An 18658-nucleotide genomic window follows, 5' to 3' on the forward strand; every position below is an offset into this window, starting at 1 on the left:
GATTTCCTACATTCCCAGGATGCAAATGCTAGGGCAGGTTGATAAGTAGATGATAGGGTTTCCAGCTTCCTAGAAATATTATCACTGACATTATATCTGGGAACTCTGACATCTGCTTGCCCATTTTTACAGCATTTCAAATCATCGAAAGGGCCAAACTCCAAGGGGAACCTTAAGAACGTAAGAAATTGCCATGCTGGGTCAGACCAATGGTCCATCAAGCCCAGCATCCTGTTTCCAACAGAGGCCAAACCAGGCCACAAGAACTTGGCAATTACCCAAACACTAAGATCATCCCATGCCCTCCCCTTCCTAGGACCATCTTTGTGATTTGGCCTTGATGGGGGGGGGGGGGGGGCGAGTGTGGACGAGAGCCATCTTATCCCTCGCCTTAGGCAGCAGATTGTCTTGAGCTGCCCCTGTGGCCACCTGCCCAAATTGAGCAATTGGTCAGCGAGGTGGCCAAAAACTGATAGTCACGCTGACAGAACTCCAGAATTCTGCTACAGAGATGGGAGAATCTTCCGGAAGGACAATCATCTCTGCAGCACTCCAGCTATCAGGTCTTTATGGTAGATTGGCCAGACAGAAGCCACTCCTCAGTAAAAGGCATATGACAGCCTGCTCAGAGTTTGCCAAAAGGCACTTAAAGGACTCTCAAAACATGAGAAACAAGATTGAACTTTTTGGCCTGATTGCCAAGCATCAAGTCTGGAGGAAGCCAGGCACCACTCATCATCCAGCAAATACCATCTTTATGGTGAAACATAGTGGTGGCAGCTTCATGCTGTGTGGATGTTTTTCAGCTAAAGGAACTGGGAGACTAGTCAGGATCGAAGGAAAGATGAACGGAGCAAAGTACAGAGAGATCCTTGATGAAAACCTGCTCCAGAGCACTCTGGACCTCAGACCGGGGTAATGATTCATCTTCCAACAGGACAACGACCCTAAGCACACAGCCATGACAACACAGAAGTGGCTTCAGGACAAGTCTGTGAATGTCCTTGAGTGGCCCAACCAGAGCCCGGACTCGAACATTTCTGGAGAGACCTGAAAATAAATGCAACTACGCTCCCTATCGAACCTGAGAGAACTTGAGAGGATCTGCAGAGAAGAAAGGGAGAAAATCCCTAAATCCAGGTGTGCCAAGATTGTAGCATCATACCCAAGACTTGAGGCTGTAATCGCTGCAAAGGGTGCCTCAACAGAGTACTGTGTAAAGGGTCTTTTTAGCCAGCTAACAGCTTGGTTGGATAAGTCAAGGGTGGTCAAATGGTTGGAAATTTCAAAAATCCCCAGTTTGTCTAGCTAAATCCCAACTTAGCCAAACAAAATCATTTTAATATGGATATCAGTATATAGTAAATGAGATTAAAGTATTTATTGCAAAAAATGTGCTTATTTGCATGTAAACAAGTGATGAAAAATATGGAAATCTATCTTAGAAATACAACTGACCATTTTTTTTGTACAGTACTGGAATCTCAGTTTATGACTTAACCATTTTCTGGGTTCTTCGCTATTAATTTGATTTTTAGAACAGAAAAACATAAGACTTGCCCAGTATCCTGTTTCCAACAGTGGCCAATCCAAGTCACAAGTACCTGACAAGATCCCAAGGATAGATACCATGCTGCTTATCCCAGGGATAAGAAGTGGATTTCTGCAACTCCACCTTAATAATAGTTTATGGACTTTTCCTCCAGGAACTTATCCAAACCTTTTTTAAATGCAGCTACACAAATAGTTTTCACCACATCTTCTGGCAGTGAATTCCAGAGCTTAATTATGCGCTGAGTAAAAAAAATATATATTTTCTCTTATTAGTTTTAAGTGTATCACCTAGTGCTTCATTAAGTGTCCCCTAGTCTTTGTACTTTTTGAAATAGTAAACAACCAATTAATGTTTATTCATTCCACTTCACTCATTATTTTATCGACTTCTATCAGATCTCCTCTCAGCTGTCTCGTCTCCAAGCTGAAGAGTCCTAACATCTTTAGCCTTTCCTCATAGGTGAATCGTTCCATCCCTTTTATCAGTTTGGTTACACTTGTCTGTACTTTTTTAAATTCTACTATATCTCCTTTTGAGAGATGCTGACCAGAACTGCACACAGTATTCAAAATGAGGTTGCACCATGGATTGAAACAGAGGCACTATGATATTCTCGGTTTCATTCTTTATTCCTTTCCTAATAATTCCTAGCATTTTATTTAATTTCTTGGCTGCTGCTGAAAACTGAGCAGAAAATTTCAACGTATTATCAATATAGATTCCTAGATCCTTTTCCTGAATGGTGACTCCTAATGTGGAGCCTTGCATTGTGTAGCTATAATTTGGGTTACTCTTCCTTAAGTGCATCACTTTGCACTTGTCCACATTAAATTTCATTTGCCATTTACATGTCCAGTCTCCCAGTTTTACAAAGTCTTTTTACAGTTTCTCACAATCTTCGTGTGATTTAACAACTTTGAATAATTTGGTGTCATCGGTAAGTTTGATCACCTCACTCGTTCTTATTTCCGGGTGGTTTATAAATATATTAAAAGGCAGTGGTTCCAGAACAGATCCCTGGGGCATTCTACTATTCACCTTTCTCCATTGGGAAAATTTAACAATTAGCCCTACTCTCTGTTTTCTATCTTTTAACCCGTTCTCAATCCACAATAGAACACTGACCCATCCCATAACTTTTTAATGTCCTAAGAAATCTCTCATGAGGGAATTTTGTCAGTTGCTTTCTGGAAATCCAGATACACTATATCAACTGGCTCATCTTTATCCACATGTTTATTTATGCCCTCAAAAATAATATAGCAGATTGGTGATGCAAAACTTCCCTTGGCTAAATCAATGTTGGCTTTGACCCATTAAACTATGCCTATCTATATGTTCAGGAATTTTGTTCATTATGATAGTTTCTACCATTTTGCCTGGGATAGATATCAGACTCACTGGTCTGTAGTTTCCTGGATCACCCCTGGATCCCTTGTTAAAAACTGGTGTTATATTTGCAACCCTCCAGTCTTCAAGTACCATAGATGATTTTAATGATAGTTGACAAATTTCTAATAGCCAGTCTGCAATTTCATTTCTTAGATTTTTCAGCACTCAGAGATGAATACCATCTGGTCCAGGTGATTTGCTACATTTTAGTTTGTCAATTTGCCCTATTATATCTTCCAGGTATACTGAGATTTGATTCAGTTCTGCTGAATCATTACCTTGGAATATCATTTCTGGCATGAGTATCTCTTATTTCTTCCTCAGTGAAGACTGAAGCAAAGAATTCATTTAATCTTTCTGCTAAGGCTTTGCCATCCCTAAGTACCCCTTTCACCCCTTGATCATCTAACGGTCCAACTGACTCCCTCACAGGCTTTCTACTTTGAATGTACCTGAAAAAGTTTTTATTATGAGTTTTTGCTTCCATGGCAAACCTCTTTTCAAATTTTCTCTTTGCTTTCCTTATCAATGATTTGCTTCTAGCTTGACAGCTCTTATGTTACTTGTTTTCTTTATTTGGATCCCTTTTTCATTTCTTGAAAGATGCTCTTTTAGCTATTATAGCCTCTCTCATGTCGCCTTATAACCATGCCGATTGTCATTTAGCCTTCCTTCCACCTTTTCTAATGCATGGATTACATCTGGTGTGGGCTTCCAAGGTGGTATTTTTAAATAACCTAATTTAACTCGAATTCCAAGGCTCACTGTTTTCTTAATTTTAACTACTATTCTTTTCTCAAAAAATGGTTTAATATTTTTTACTTTTTTTTTTTTTTTAACATTCTTCTGATGTTAGTAATATATTTTTAAATTGTCTCATCTTTACTACAGGCAGTACTGTCTCTCAAAAAAAGGGAACACTTAGACAGCACCAGCACTTACATGGAAGGTTATTCTTTTTAAGGCTTACGGTGTACATACTTTTACTGCCATCACTGGGTAAAAAACAAAACCTTTTTATTTGAAAGTCTTTTTATCTTTTCTTTTATCATCCAACACAATTTCTTTAAAAGACCATTATATTAAAAAAGGTAATACGGTTTCTTTTTTAAACACTGATGACTATCCCACTCAATGTCAAAATATCACTCAGTTAAATGATGAGACAGTACTTATCTGTGCATTGCCTTGCCAACATGGCCATGTTTTGCTCTTCACCAAAAAACTGCATCAGGGCACACTTTACATTGGATCACAATATCTATATCAGCGTTCTTATGTCATTATAGCTGCCATCTTTTTTCTAAAATGGAATAGGATATCTGCTTTATAAAGAACCTCATGGCTAGACTTCTAACCAATCAGTGAACAGACATCTTTGTACGTGTTCTAAAGAAACCAATCCACATAGCTTCTGAATCCCAGTACTACATGTGAGCTTGACATTTATCCCGTTTCAGCGAAACGGCTCTAAATTCAACCAATCCAGTGCTTCTATTCTCTATGCCTCTTTCAGTAACCAATCAGATATTAGAGGCTTTTTTTTGAATAGCCAAGTTCTCTGAATTATTTTCTCTTTCAACCTCACTGCTAATTTCATATGTATATAGGGGAACAACATTTTTCTTTCTTATTATTGATGTCACAAAAAACGAGCCCACTCTACTGCTATATTAAGACCATTCAGTTGCAGTGATCCTAAGCGAAAAATTCAACACTGCTCTCATTCCATTAAACATCTATTTGTCACTTCCCTATTGATGTTCCTCAATATAATCCACAACGAAAAATGTAACTGCTCAAATATGTGCTGCTTCTCCAAGCAGTGGTGGACTATAGGGGCTTCCAAGCGCTGATGAATTAAACAACTTTTATGCTCCATTAATCGAGTTCTCAACCTCCGTTTAGTTTTCCCCATATATATATTAGCTTGTATGGCAAGAAAATGTGAAATTGATGATAATCATCTACTGTGTACAAATAAGCTTGGAACTTTGTCAGTTTGATATGTCTTACAGCTAATGTTTTTATTTTTTGTTCACAGAATTCATGCAACTCTGAAAAGTGTTGGGAGGTATTACTAAGCTTTATAATCAGTGAACTGTCTAAAGGAAAGATGTATCAAGAGGAGGAAAATGAAGAGTTATCGATGGTATATGTTTGAATCACAAAATTAGAATAAAATCATCTTGGATTATTGATTGACATTAGAAATCCAGTACCTGTAGCCTCTCTGGTTCAAACCTGTAATTTATGTAGCTGGTTCTGTAATGCTCATGTACCCGAGTCTGGTTGGGAAGTTATTCACTGTACCAGGCAGGAAAGATATTTCAGAAATGTACTGGTGGCTATTTTAATCAATTCAAAACTTTGTGGTTCTCCATCAGCAAGCAGTGCTGAGTTAGCCATGTGACCCAAGGCACCATATGGCCCCCCCCCCTTCTCTATTAGCTTATAGCTTTTGCTCTAATGAGCATGCACAGGAGTTCTCGCGTGGGCAATGCCTCATGAACCCCTCAGTCTTTTTGCATCTGAACTGCTGCATAGATGTGTTTCCTTTCTCTCTAAACTTAGTTTTTCTAAACTTGTCTAGTTTTTTTTTTTTCCCTCAACAATATGGTTGAAATTAACTTGCTGCCTCGTCAGTCACTCAACAGTACTTTTTAGTGCTATCAATCAAAAAAAGTTAAGGTTATATCTGCTCTGAAAAGACTGCACTCAGCTGCCACAAAGATGGCATATATGGGAGAAAGATGTCCATCACTGACTGCCATGACATTTACTATCGGGGCCAGATCATGATGCACCTAATTGTTACTATTGTGACCAGATGTCTTTGAGGATGTAGAGGTCCAGAGCATGGAAACTGGATGAGTTACACAGGTCAGTGAAGAGCCGAAGTCAGTCATCCTCCCAGAGTAGAGCTTCCTCAAGCTCCCTCAATGCCAAATTGCAGCATCTTCCCAGACCCAAGGAGGAGAGGCAGATCTCCTCAGCAGAATGTTTTGTCCTCACAAGTGATCTTTTGATCAAACAGTGACAAGTTATTTTGGCATTGGGGTCAGCCATTGATCAATTTGTTTGCATCAAAGGTCAACAGGAATGTGGAAAGATTCTGCTCCATTCTTCAATGCAAATTCAGGCCTGGATTCTTGTCTACTCAAAAGGGACACAGATCTAATTACTTTTTTCCACCACTTCCAATGGTGGCCAGAACAGTGCAGAAAGTGTACAAGGATTGGGCGCACTTGCTTCAGCATGGTTCAGACAAGTGTGGTTCTTGTACTTCATCCAGTTATCAATCAGCCTTCCAATCCCTCTGGCATCTGATCTAATTTTAACTAGAGAATGGTCATCTATATCATCCGAACCTTTTCTCTCTCAACTTTGTTGCATGGATGTTAAGTACTCACTGATTGCTTTGCTGCTATTGCCCAAGAAAGTTGAAGATGTGGTTTCTACCAGGAAGGCTTCAACTAGAAGAACTTAGATACTTAAATGGAATCTATTTTCTTCTTGATGTTAAGAAAGTTCCCTGGACCCATTTGCTTGCAAGCCAAGGAAGTTGCTTCAGTGCTTATTCTCCCTCTCCTCCTTGGGTCTTGATACATCATCAATCAAAGTATATCTTAGTGCCATAGTGGCTTACCATGTTCAAGTGGATGGCAAATAATATCCATACATCCTTTAGAGCCAAAGTTCATAAAGGGCTTATGGCATAAGAGTGCTCCACAGTCATCCCAACTTTTGCCAAAAGTGGTTTTGGCTTTTCATCTGATTCAAACTATTGTTACTCTCATTCTTTTCAAGGTTGCATATGCATGAGGGAAAGAAGACCCTACATTCATTGGATTGCAAAAGGACCTTGGCTTATCAGACAACTCATTCACATCATCAGGCTTCACAATTTTCTGTCTCTTATGATCCTAATAAACTGTTTCGCACATTGCACTCTGGCTGGCCTCTAGATCACAGATCGTGTTAGGCTCATTAGATGAGAGCCATGGTTACTATAGTGGCTTATCTGCAACTTGGTCATCAGTTCACGCCTTCACGTTCCATTCCTGTCTGGACAGTCTGTCGAGAAGTGACAATTTTGGGCAAGCAGTTTTGCGCAGCCTGTTGATCCAATAGTCCACTCTCTGTGGTGGGGTCCAGGTTGCTATTTCAGTAATTGCTCCACTGCAGCTTCAGCTTGGGATTCCCTACATGTCTTGGCTAATTCAGCCCTGCTTGTTGACAGAGAAAGCAAGTTTGCTTAACCTGAATGGGATTCTTTTGTAGATAGCAGGATAAATTAGCCATGCTAAATACCCATCTGCCTCCCTAGAAAGTTGACTACCAAGCTAAAGCTAAGCTCTACAGTTAACTGAGGGTCTCGCGAGACAATGCCCATATGAAAACTCGTGTGCATGTTCAGTAGAGCCAAAGCTGTATGAGCTAAGACTAACTTTGAAACAACCTCGTGGGCGCACATGTACATGTGCATTCCGGCTCACACTAAAGGAAGCGGCCATTTTATAACATATGTACGTATATGCGCACATGATATAAAATAGGCTGAATATGCGTATGTGTGCGCACAATTTTATGTGGACGCACAAATATGCACACAAATATCACCTCTACCTTGTAAGTCGGAGGATTTTAGTAGACACTCATGCCAATACAATTACCAGTTTCCCCAGTTTGCCCAGGTAAAGGATAGGTCTTCTAACACCCTAGTTAATTAGCCTCCCTTTTTCCTGTTAGCCCCAACCCTTAAAACCCCAACAACTAACCTGATTGGTTTTTGGGGTTTTTTTTGGTTTTAGGACTTACACGCCATCTATAGCAGAAATAAAGTTACCGGTAGGGTAACCTGCTACATGTTTGTGCGTGTAAGTATTTACGTGCTACCGTGTTTCCCCGAATATAAGACAGCGTCTTACTTTCTTTTTACCCCCAAAAGTCCCACTATGTCATACTTTCAGGGTATGTCTTATATTGGAAAAAAAACCTGAGTGTTCAAAAAAAAATTATTTTTAAATACCTGTCGGAGGGCCGCGTGGGTCCAGGCGGCTGGCGGCGGGAGCCTGGTGGTCGCGTGTTAAATCTAGGCCGCGGGCGGGTGGGTGCTTGTTCCAGGCGGCGGGGGGGGGGGGGGGGGGCGGGTGGACGCGCGTTAGTTCGAGACGGCCGGCGGGCGGCGGGTGGTCGCGTGTTAAATCTAGGCCGGGTCGCACAGGCGCGCATTCATTCACTGCCGGTGGGGGCTGCCGAGGCAGCCCCCACCGGCAGTGAATGAATGCGCGCACAGGCCCACAGCGCCTGTGCGACCCCTGCGATTCGGCGCTGGGGGCTGCCGGTGGGGGCTGCGGCAGTGAATTAATTCATTCATCCAGGCGGAGGAGCCGGCTGCTTTCGGCGCTCAAGGCAGTCACATGCCGTGACGTCACAGCATGTGACTGCCTTGAGCGCCGAAAGCAGCCGGCTCCTCCGCCTGGATGAATGAATTAATTCACTGCCGCAGCCCCCACCGGCAGCCCCCAGCGCCGAATCGCAGGGGTCGCACAGGCGCTGTGGGCCTGTGCGCGCATTCATTCACTGCCGGTGGGGGCTGCCGAGGCAGTGAATGAATGCGCGCACAGGCCGAGGCAGCCCCCACCGGCAGTGAATGAATGCGCGCCTGTGCGACCCGGCCTAGATTTAACACGCGACCACCCGGCTCCCGCCGCCAGCCGCCTGGACCCACGCGGCCCTCCGACAGGTATTTAAAAATATTTTTTTTTTTTAAATGACAGGTACGTCTTACTTTCGGGGGATGTGTTACATTAGCCGACCCCCCTAAAATTCCCACTACGTCTTACTATCAGGGGTGTCTTACTATCGGGGAAACACGGTAGTTTCATTCATAAATCCTAGAACGCCCAGACCACGCCCACACCCCGTCCCTTTTTCACAAAAAATAATTTGTGTGTGTATTGGGATATATGCATGTATACGGACACCTTTTAAAATCTCCCAGCTTTGGCACGTGCTGGGCTTTTAAAATGTATCCCTAAGAGTGACGGATCCATTGGGTACCATCAGAAAACATCACCCACATGTCATGGCTAATTCATCCTGCTGTTTATGCTGAGCCCTGTTTACAGTAAGCAAACTTGCTATAGAAATGGGAAGGGAGACGAGCTGGGATTGAATTAAGTGGGGAAATTGTATACTCATCTGCCTAAGATGATAAAATACTAATGAGAAATAACAAAAGATTTCCTTGATAAGGCATGATATCTTATAAGTGGCCACACTTTATAACTGCAACTGGGATATATCCTTGCAGTATGGATGGGATAAATTCTGCAGATTGGATTGGCTGGTTGTTTATGGTTTTGTTTTTTTCTGCTAGCATCTACTGTGTTAAAATGGGTTAGTCAGGTTCTTTTTGCTCCAGACTTGGCAAGTTTCCAGTGGAGCGCACTGTTAGCCCGCGTTTGGCCGCGCGTTTTCGATGCTCTATTTTTACCCCTTATACAGTAAGTAAAAACTGCTTTTCTATACACCCTCCGATTTATAGCGATATTAAGTCTGAGGCCCCAAAAGTAAAAAAAAAAAAAAAAAGTAAAAAGTAAAAAAAATTGAAAATCTGCCCGCCGGTTGGAAGATGGTCGCTCAATTTTGCCGGCGTCCGTTTTCCGAACCCGTAGCTGTCAGCGGGTTCGAGAACAGATGCCGGTAAAATTGAGCATCAGCTGTCAAACCCGCTGACAGCTGCCGCTTCTGTCAAAAAGGAGGCACTAGGGACGCGCTAGTGTCCCCCTCATTTGCATGTTGTTCCCTCCTGAATCGCGCGCACAGGAGAGTGGCCTGTGCGCGCGTCGGGAGAGCGGGGGCTCTCCGGCTCTCCCGCGACTTTTACTGAATCGGCCTGTATAGAAGGCTAACGCTGCCTGCCATGCTATCGTACCACGTTCTGAGACATGTCTGTGGTACAATAATTCTGTTACTAGAGCTAGTTGACTAGTGGAAAACCTGTTCTTTGTGTTTTGTTTTGTTTTTCTGCAGATTAACTCTAGTGTTTGGTCTCCTCAGTCCATCGAGTATTCTTTGCAGCAGTTCTGCTTACCCTTCCTTAGAATTGCCAGCCTTCTTCAACACCACCTTTTTGGAGTGGATCTAGCCAATTGTCAGGTACAACATTAAGTATATATTCTTCACTCACTTGTTATACTTCTATTGCCATGTATTTATTAGAGTGGCTTCACTCATTTGTAAATTTTGTACTTTATTATATTATATTTAAGCCTTTTCTACCAAAAATTGATACATCCTCAAACTTCAACTTCAGTTTTGTCTTAGAGCATTCACTTAGGGGTAGATTTTCAAATAGCACGAATTGGCCTACTTTTGCTGGCGCATCAGGCGCAAGCAAAAGTAAGCTGGATTTTAGTAGATACGCGCGGAGCCGCGCGTATCTGCTAAAAACCTGGATCGGCGCGCGCAAGGCTATTGATTTTGTATAGCCGGCGCGCGCTGAGCCACACCACCTACCCCCGTTCCCTCCGAGGCCGCTCCGAAACCCACCCACCCGGCCCTGTCTAAGCCCCCCCCTTACCTTTGTCGGGGGATTTACGCCTCCCAGAGGGAGGCGTAAATCCCCGCGCGCCAGCGGGCCTCTTGCACACCGGGACGCGACCTGGGGGCGGGTACGGAGGGCGCAGCCACGCCCCCGGACCGCCCCGGGCCGTAGCCACGCCCCCGTACCCGCCCCCGACACGCCCCCTAAACGCCGCAACGACCGGGCCCGCCCCCGACACGCCCCCGACACGCCCCCTCGGAGAACCCCGGGACTTACGCGAGTCCCGGGGCTCTGCGCGCGCCGGTAGGCCTATGTAAAATAGGCTCACCAGCACGCAGGGCCCTGCTCGCCTAAATCCGCCCAGATTTGGGCGGATTTAGGCGAGCAGGGCTCTGAAAATCCGCCCCAAAGTTTACTCAATTTGTGTACATTTCTTTCTCATGCCTATTAAGTTTTTGATGCTTTTCCTAACAGTATAACACAATTTTATCAATTTTAGTGCTTTATTTTGAAAGGTTCCTACTACTCTAGCAACAGTATTTGACACCAAAGCAATTGTATTCTTTGTGTGCAAAAGAGAAAATGTGAAATGTTTGTGTAGAAAATAATTTTATTTAAAGAACAAAGATATATCTTTCAGTGGAAGACGGTTATCCCCAATGGGTTAAATAAGGAAGTAGAGTGGAAAGTGCTTCTGCAGTAAAAATGTTTCCAGTTATGAGTCATACCCACCAGGTGACGTTTGTTTTAATGTAAGGACTAGAGGGAAGGGGGAGGGGTATAGTAACAATACAGCACAGCTCACTGCTGTTGAGAGATTGGTGTGTATAAATAAGGTAGATATTTTTGTTTTAAGATTGTGAGGTAGTTAAGGTGACAACATAGGGGGAGAAAATAAATGAAACTTCTTGGGATTAATATTTCTTCATTTGTGGGTGGGGATCATGCTATGAAGACATGGGAGGGGTAGGTTACACTTTTAATATCTGTTATAGCAATTTATTATAGGGGAGAAATTAGTTGGAAAGAAGGGGGATTAATTAGTTTTTGTTTTTTAATATGAAGAGTAATGAATGGAAGAGCAATGAAATATCTTTTAGTGGAAGACGGTAGAAAGTGCTTCTGCAGTAAAAATGTTCCAGCCATGAGTCATACACACAAGATGACGTTTGTTTTAATGTAACTACTGGAGGGAAGGGGGAGGGATATAGTAACAATACAGCACAGCTCACTGAATGTTCCAGCCATGAGTCATACCCACAGGATGACGTTTGTTTTAATGTAACTACTGGAGGGAAGGGGGAGGGATATAGTAACAATACAGCACAGCTCACTGAATGTTCCAGCCATGAGTCATACCCACAGGATGACGTTTGTTTTAATGTAACTACTGGAGGGAAGGGGGAGGGGTAACAGCACATCTCACTGCTGTTAAGAAATTGGTAGGTATTTCAGTTTTAAGATTTTGAGGTAGTTAGGATGACAACATAGGGGGTGTTAATAAATGAGGAAACTACTGGGTATTAAGGATTTCTTTATTTTTGGGCTGGGATCATGCTATGATGACATGGGGGGTGGGTTACATTTAAATATCAGTGAAGTTCATTTACGCTAATAGTTAAGCGGGAGCAAAGTTTTAGTGGACAAAAATGGGCTGGAATATAATATTGGGTTTAATTTGGTTGTGGAGGTTACGTATATTCAATGTCTCTATTTTTAAATTCCAGTGGGAATAAGAGGGGTTTAAAGGTAGGATTGGATCACATAGCAGTAAATAGATTATAGGGGAAAAGCTGTTTGAAAAGAGGGGGGATGAATTAGTTTTTGTTTGTAATGAAAGGAAGAGCAATGAATGGGAGGGTTTTTGAATATATGTAGTTTATTTTGGGGGTGGATTATTCAGGGGAGAGATGTTTGTTATGTGGATATATTATATATTTCACAGATATTCAGATAAGATGGAAGTACTTTGAATTTGAATGAATGCCAATGAGCCACTTAAACAATACAGTACAGCTCACTGCCGTTGAGAGATTGGTGTGTATAAATAAAGGGCTTTTGAAATAATACCTGGACACATTCACCATTTGGGAATCGAACTGGTTCTTTGGAATACTGTGGACTTTTGGAAATAAAACCTGGACACATTCACTTTTTGGGAATCTAGCTGGTTCTCTGGAATACTGTTTGGATATTTCCACCATTGGGAATTGTTTTTTGAGAAAAAAGAGTGTTTTTGAAATAAAATTTGTTCATTTTCATTATCTGGAATAGAACTGGTTCTCTGGAACACCATCTTAATATTTTCATCATTGGGAATTGTATAACAAAAGATGTCTTTTAAAATAAGAAGGTATTCTGTAATAACTGGTTTTTGCAAGATTTTTATGTTAAAATAACAAAGTTAAAAACGTTGACAAAAAGTTAGGGGTATTTGATAAGTCTTTGATAAGTCTTTAAAGTAGGTTTTCAATAGATGAGTACATTTTTACTGGGGCGGGATTGTATGAATAAGGGGTGTAGTTTGATTTTGAATAAATCAATATATTCAGTGGGGTAGGATAGTGTAAGCAAGGGATATTTAATAGTACGAGTGAGGTACAGGTGTGTCAATCTAAACAGAAGAAAAGTTTGATATAGCTGAAATTTTATACATATATTTTGAAATAAAAGATTCATTCATGATACAGTGTACAAGGATAGATAGATAAATAGGTGAGCAGAACACTTATGTTCTCTTGTTTTTTTGATAAGTAAACAGAAAATAATTAAAACAATACTGCACTGTTCCAAGCAAGTGCTAGTAGCCACAAAAGTCTAATTTGCAGCAGGTATGCAAGTGTCATATCAATAATGTTAGTACCAAATTGACTGATTCATTGACTTTTCTATGTTTCAAGAGACTGGAGATGAGCAGATAATCAAATGAATAACTAAAATGTGTATTTGTACAGAAATAAATTTGAATATAGATAGGCAAGATGGCACCATCTGACTAAAGGGATTTTAGGAATTCCCCTTGTTTATATTAAACCCCCGCCCCCTTTTTGCATCCACCGAGCTTACAGAGAAAGACACGGCTATAACCTTATCTACGTTGTGTCTACTCCAACAAACTTCATCATCTTAAAATAACTTCTGTATTTTTTTTAAATAAGCTTTTAAACAAATGTGGTATCCAAAATCTTACTGTCATTATTCAAAAGAATTCTGAATTTCTTTTGCATTGTACTTCAGTTTAAAAATGATACTGGGAGCAATTATTAAATTTTCATTGTTTATCCTTGTATATGACCATATTAACATCTTTGAGATCAATATTCAAAAGCCATTTAGACAGATAATTTAAAGTTATCTGTCTAAATGGCATGTTTTGTGATATTCAGCCAGGTATGCAGCTAAATTAAAGCCGGATAAGAAAGGGGTGTTCTGGGGCATGAGAAAGTTATCCAGCTAACTGAAATGATTTTCAGCTAAAACCAGCTAAGTTATCCGGGTAACATTAGACCTGCTTCCATGCAGGTCAAAAGTTATCCAGCCTTATATGGCCGGATAACTTTACACTTAACTAGCTGTATTTATAAGAATATAGCCAGTTAAGTAGCAGTTCCGTAGAAGAAAAGAAACACAAATCACAGGCCTGCAGGCTCAAACCTGTCGCTGCCTCCCTCCCACCTGAACTGCAAAGGCCCTGTGGGGATGAACTTGCATCCCCCTTCCCAAAGCACTCTGCCGCGAGTCTTTGCGATTTATTGCCCCTTCCCCATCTCCCTGCTCCCACTTCCCTTTTTTTTTTTATTAGCATCTTGTCTCCAAGTCTATCCTGTCCCCCCACAGACATCCCAACCCTTTCTTTACTATCTCCCCCCCGCCCCCCCAACGCACATTTTGATTTTTTTTCTTCACCTGTACTGCGGAGGAGAGTCTGAGTGTTCTCCCAAATTTCTTGCACATTGGAAGAGAAATGATCTTCCGCTGGTATCTCTGTGGACATTTGGAGAGTTTAGGTACCTTTGGATGTCTGCTGTACACAGTGTAAAATGGGGAGGACCTAGTGGATTCACTGACTCGATTATTGTAATAAAACTCAGCCCATGGGAGCAGTTGTATCCAGTCATCTTGTCTAGCCAACATGTGGGCTGTAAGGAAGTTATTGAGAATCTGGTTGACCCTCTCCATTTGGCCATTAGATTGGGGATGCTAGGTCAATGAGAAATCTGTCATATCCAACCTTTTCCAAAGGGCATGCTAAAATTTTGATGTGAATTGTACTCCTCGGTCGTTGATATGTTCAGGAAGACCATGTAACCAGAATATGTGTTGAAAAATATGGTTGGCGAGGCTTAGTGCTGTAGGTAGGGCTGCTAGAGGAACAAAATGGGCCATCTTGGAGAATCAATCAGCTATCCAGATAAAAGTATGTCCAGAGGAGGGGATAAGTTAGTAATGAAATCCATAGATGAGTCCAGGATTTCTGGGGTACTGGTAAAGGATGGAGTAGGCCAAGCAGTTGCTGATGAGAGGTCTTATTTTGAGCACAGTTAGTTCAGGAGGATACATAACCTTGTACATCTTTGGCTAACTTGGGCCACTAGAAGTTGCAAGAGATGGTTTAAGGTTTTGCAGATGTCATGGTGACTAGCTAGTTTAGAATTATGGGCCCATTTCTAGACTTTCCTTCGAGGTTTGGGAGCGAAAATATTTCTTGGAGGGGTTCCAGCTACCACAGGGGTGAATGCAATAATCTTAGCTGGGTCAAGCAAATACTGAGGATTATTGGAGATATCAGCAAGGACAAAAAATCTAGACAGAGAATCTGCTTTAGCATTTTTTCCTGCTGGCCAGTGGGTTAGGCAGAATTTAAATCTGGCAAAGAACAGGGACCATCTGATTTGTTGCAGGTTGTCTTCTGGCAATTTGGAGGTTTACCAGATTCTTATGGCAAGCGAAGATGTTGACGGGATGCAAGGGGCCCTCCAATAAGTGACGCTATTCTTCCAAAGCTAATTTAACAGCAAGCTCCTCTCGATCACCTATGACATAGTTTCTTTCTGCTGGGGAGGACTTTTTAGAATAGAACGCACAGGGGAACAATTTGTCATTAACGATGGACTGCGAGAGAACAGCACTTATGCCCACAGAGGAGGCTATGACTTCCAAAGAAAAAAAAAGGTTGTGTGATGTCAGGTTTTTGCAGCACTGGTGTAGAAAGAAAAGCAGATTTTAGGAGGGCAAAAGCTTGGGTTGCTTCAGGTAGCTAGACCTTGGTATTAGCTGCTGTTTTAGTAAAGGAGGTGTGATAGGAGCAATAAGAATAAAGTAAACATGGATGAACTGTCTGTAATAATTAGCAAATCTTAGAAAGCACTGGATCATTTTGAGACTCACTGGCTGGGGCTACTTCTATAATTGCTGATAGATTGGAGGAATCCATTTGTGAATGCCTTACACTGAGATAATGTAATCCAGGAATGGAAGCTCAGACTATTCAAAAACACACTTTTCCAACTTGGTGTATAGAGAATGACAGCTTAGCTGCTAGAGCATGGCCTTAACATGAGATCAGTGTGACTGAAGGTTGCATGAGAAGTTCAGAATGACGTTTGGATATACTATGACAAAAGTAATACGAGTCTCTGAATGTCAATGACAAAATTCTAGAAAGCCACTGGGACACTGTACAGCCTAAAGGCATCACCAAATACTTATCATGGCCATCTTGAGTATTAAAAGTGGTTTACAATTCATTACCTTATTGTATGCGTATGAGGTTGTATGCCCCCCCTGAAGATCCAATTTGGTGAAAATTGAAGCTCCTTGAAGACAGCCAAAATAATTCAGATATCAACGGCAAGGAGTATTTGTTTTTTTATCGTGATGGCATTCAAACTCCAGTAATCAATACATGGGCACAAAGAACCTTCTTTCTTAACAATGAAGAAGAATCCTACTCCAGCAGGAGACGTGGACAACCTGATGAAACCTCTCTCGAGATTCTCTTGGATGTATTCGTACATTGCTTCAGTCTCAGGAATAAATAGTGGGTATACTCAACCCTGAGGAGGTATTTTGCCAGGCATTAAGTCTATGGCACAATTGTATGGATGATGGGATATGAGAGTCTTTGCCCATTTTTTTGCAAAAGGCACCTGCAAATAATACATAAGGCTTAGGCAAGCATGGAAGAACTGGGAGGTATGATGAGCAGTTGCATAGGAGGATATACAGGATTTATTTTTATTTTATTTATTTTATCTAATTTATATACCATCTGTTTAACAAGCAATCAAGACGGTGTACATAGTGGTCGTGTAATAAACATAAAAAAAAACTTCAAACTGGTTAAGCCATTTTAAAATTTGACATATCAAAATAAACTATAATAAAATACACGGCTAAAATTAAACAACCTTAAATAAGATAATTTAAGAACATAAAATAATGTAAAATCTAATTAACTTTAAAAATTACAAGGAATAGCACAACGTAATATCAGAAACAATATTAACATAAAATAACATAACATAACTGTCACAGACACACATTTAGTCAGGTAAAATATGCCTTTGTTGCAGCACTGTTCCATTTTTATTAGTCTGATTGTAAAAAGGTATTTTAAAATAGATGTTGGTTTAAATGATTGATGGATGAGTATTAGTTAAATCAAAGGCCTTTTTGAACAATAGTGTTTTTAGACTTTTCTTAAACATTTTTATGTCTTTCTGTGTTCTAAGTTCGGTGGATAAAAGTGTTCCATATCTTTGCACCTGCTATGGAGATTGTGCATTCTTTTATTTCTGAAAGATGGGCAGATTTAATAAATGGAATCACAAGTAGACCTTTATTTGCAGATCGAAGATTTCTTTGGGGTGTAATGAAGCATTTAACCACGCAATTTATGGATTTTTTTTTTTTAACATTTCTTTATTGAAATTTTTAGTTTTTCACAACATAAACATTACAGTCTTAAAGTCAAAATTTCAATCCAAATCAAGGACAACATTCCTTAACCATAGGAACAACATTCCCCATGCCCCCTCCCACCCCCCCCCCCCCCCCCCCCTTTGCAGCAGGAATAAAAGGAAGAAGTCTCTCTGCAAACTAGCAGTCTGAGTCCAAAACCGAGCCTTGGTATTTGTAAGTTGTAGCACTTTGGATTAGGACTCTTTTGGCTGGTGAGAGTGACCACCAAAATTTGCTCCAGATGGAGAAACAAGTAGACTCTGCCGCCTTCTTCTGAGTGTGTGCCGTCAAGAGTTCATACTGTAACAGCATGACTAGGCAAGCATGCCATTGACTTCCTGTTGGTAGTTCATTTGTAATCCACTGGGACATAATGGTTTGCAGTGCTATGTGCAAGGATTTCTGCAGGAACATGTGGTCGTAGTCCGACATGTGAGCGAGAGAATCAACGAGGAGGCATAATAAGCATAATTTAGGGTCTCTCGGTATCTGGATATGCAGCACTATCCCCAGACTCTCTATGACTTCCTCCCAGAATAGGACCAGTTTGTCACATTCCCACAGACTATGCATGTAAGTCCCCCTATTCCTCCGCATTTAAGACAAATGTCTGAATCACAAAGTTTTGCAGCGTACAACCTGGATTGTGAGATGCACATACAATGCAAAAGCTTAAACCCCAACTCTCAGAGGAGAACATTTTCTGTTAACTTGAAACAGCCTCCCAAAATTGTTTTTATATCTGCCAATGACAGATATATATCAGTGTGCTGTACCCACTTATTTTGAATAGACATCAGGGTGGAATTGTCAGCTACGCCTTTCAAAGCTTTAGAGAAGGTTGAGCAAGAGTGGCCCTTCTGACCTCCTAATGTAAAGAATGCCCATAAGCGATCCCATGAGGTCCCTTGCACTAGAGCCCCAAATTGTGCTCGGATTTAATGCCTCGCTTGAAGATAAGCGTAGAACTCGTTATTGTGAGTTTTATACAAATCATGAAGGTCGTTAAAACTCCATAACGCCCCAGTCCCGGGGTCGTAGAATTGATATGCGCTTTTTAATCCCTTCATGCACCAGCCTTGGAACACTGATCCTGCCAAGCCAGACTGGAATTGGGGGTTCCCACTCAGGGTAATATACAGGGTCTCACAACTCCCAAGGCGTAGTTGATGGAGACATAGAAATTGCCAAGC

At 41.3% G+C, this 18658-nt stretch overlaps 1 protein-coding gene across 8 annotated transcripts in view; it reads left to right on the forward strand.

Annotated features, from left to right (window-relative positions):
• UBR3 (ubiquitin protein ligase E3 component n-recognin 3) overlaps nucleotides 1-18658 on the forward strand; it is a 672099-nt gene that overhangs the window by 598679 nt on the left and 54762 nt on the right. For all 8 annotated transcript variants that reach the window (XM_029605729.1, XM_029605732.1, XM_029605733.1 and 5 more), the window contains 2 exons: nucleotides 4992-5099; nucleotides 9989-10114. In XM_029605729.1, the coding sequence (XP_029461589.1) occupies nucleotides 4992-5099; nucleotides 9989-10114 (234 nt within the window). The remainder of the gene's footprint in view (nucleotides 1-4991; nucleotides 5100-9988; nucleotides 10115-18658) is intronic.

The sequence above is a fragment of the Rhinatrema bivittatum genome, chromosome 6, assembly GCF_901001135.1.
Source record: "Rhinatrema bivittatum chromosome 6, aRhiBiv1.1, whole genome shotgun sequence".
NCBI classification, from domain to species: domain Eukaryota; kingdom Metazoa; phylum Chordata; class Amphibia; order Gymnophiona; family Rhinatrematidae; genus Rhinatrema; species Rhinatrema bivittatum.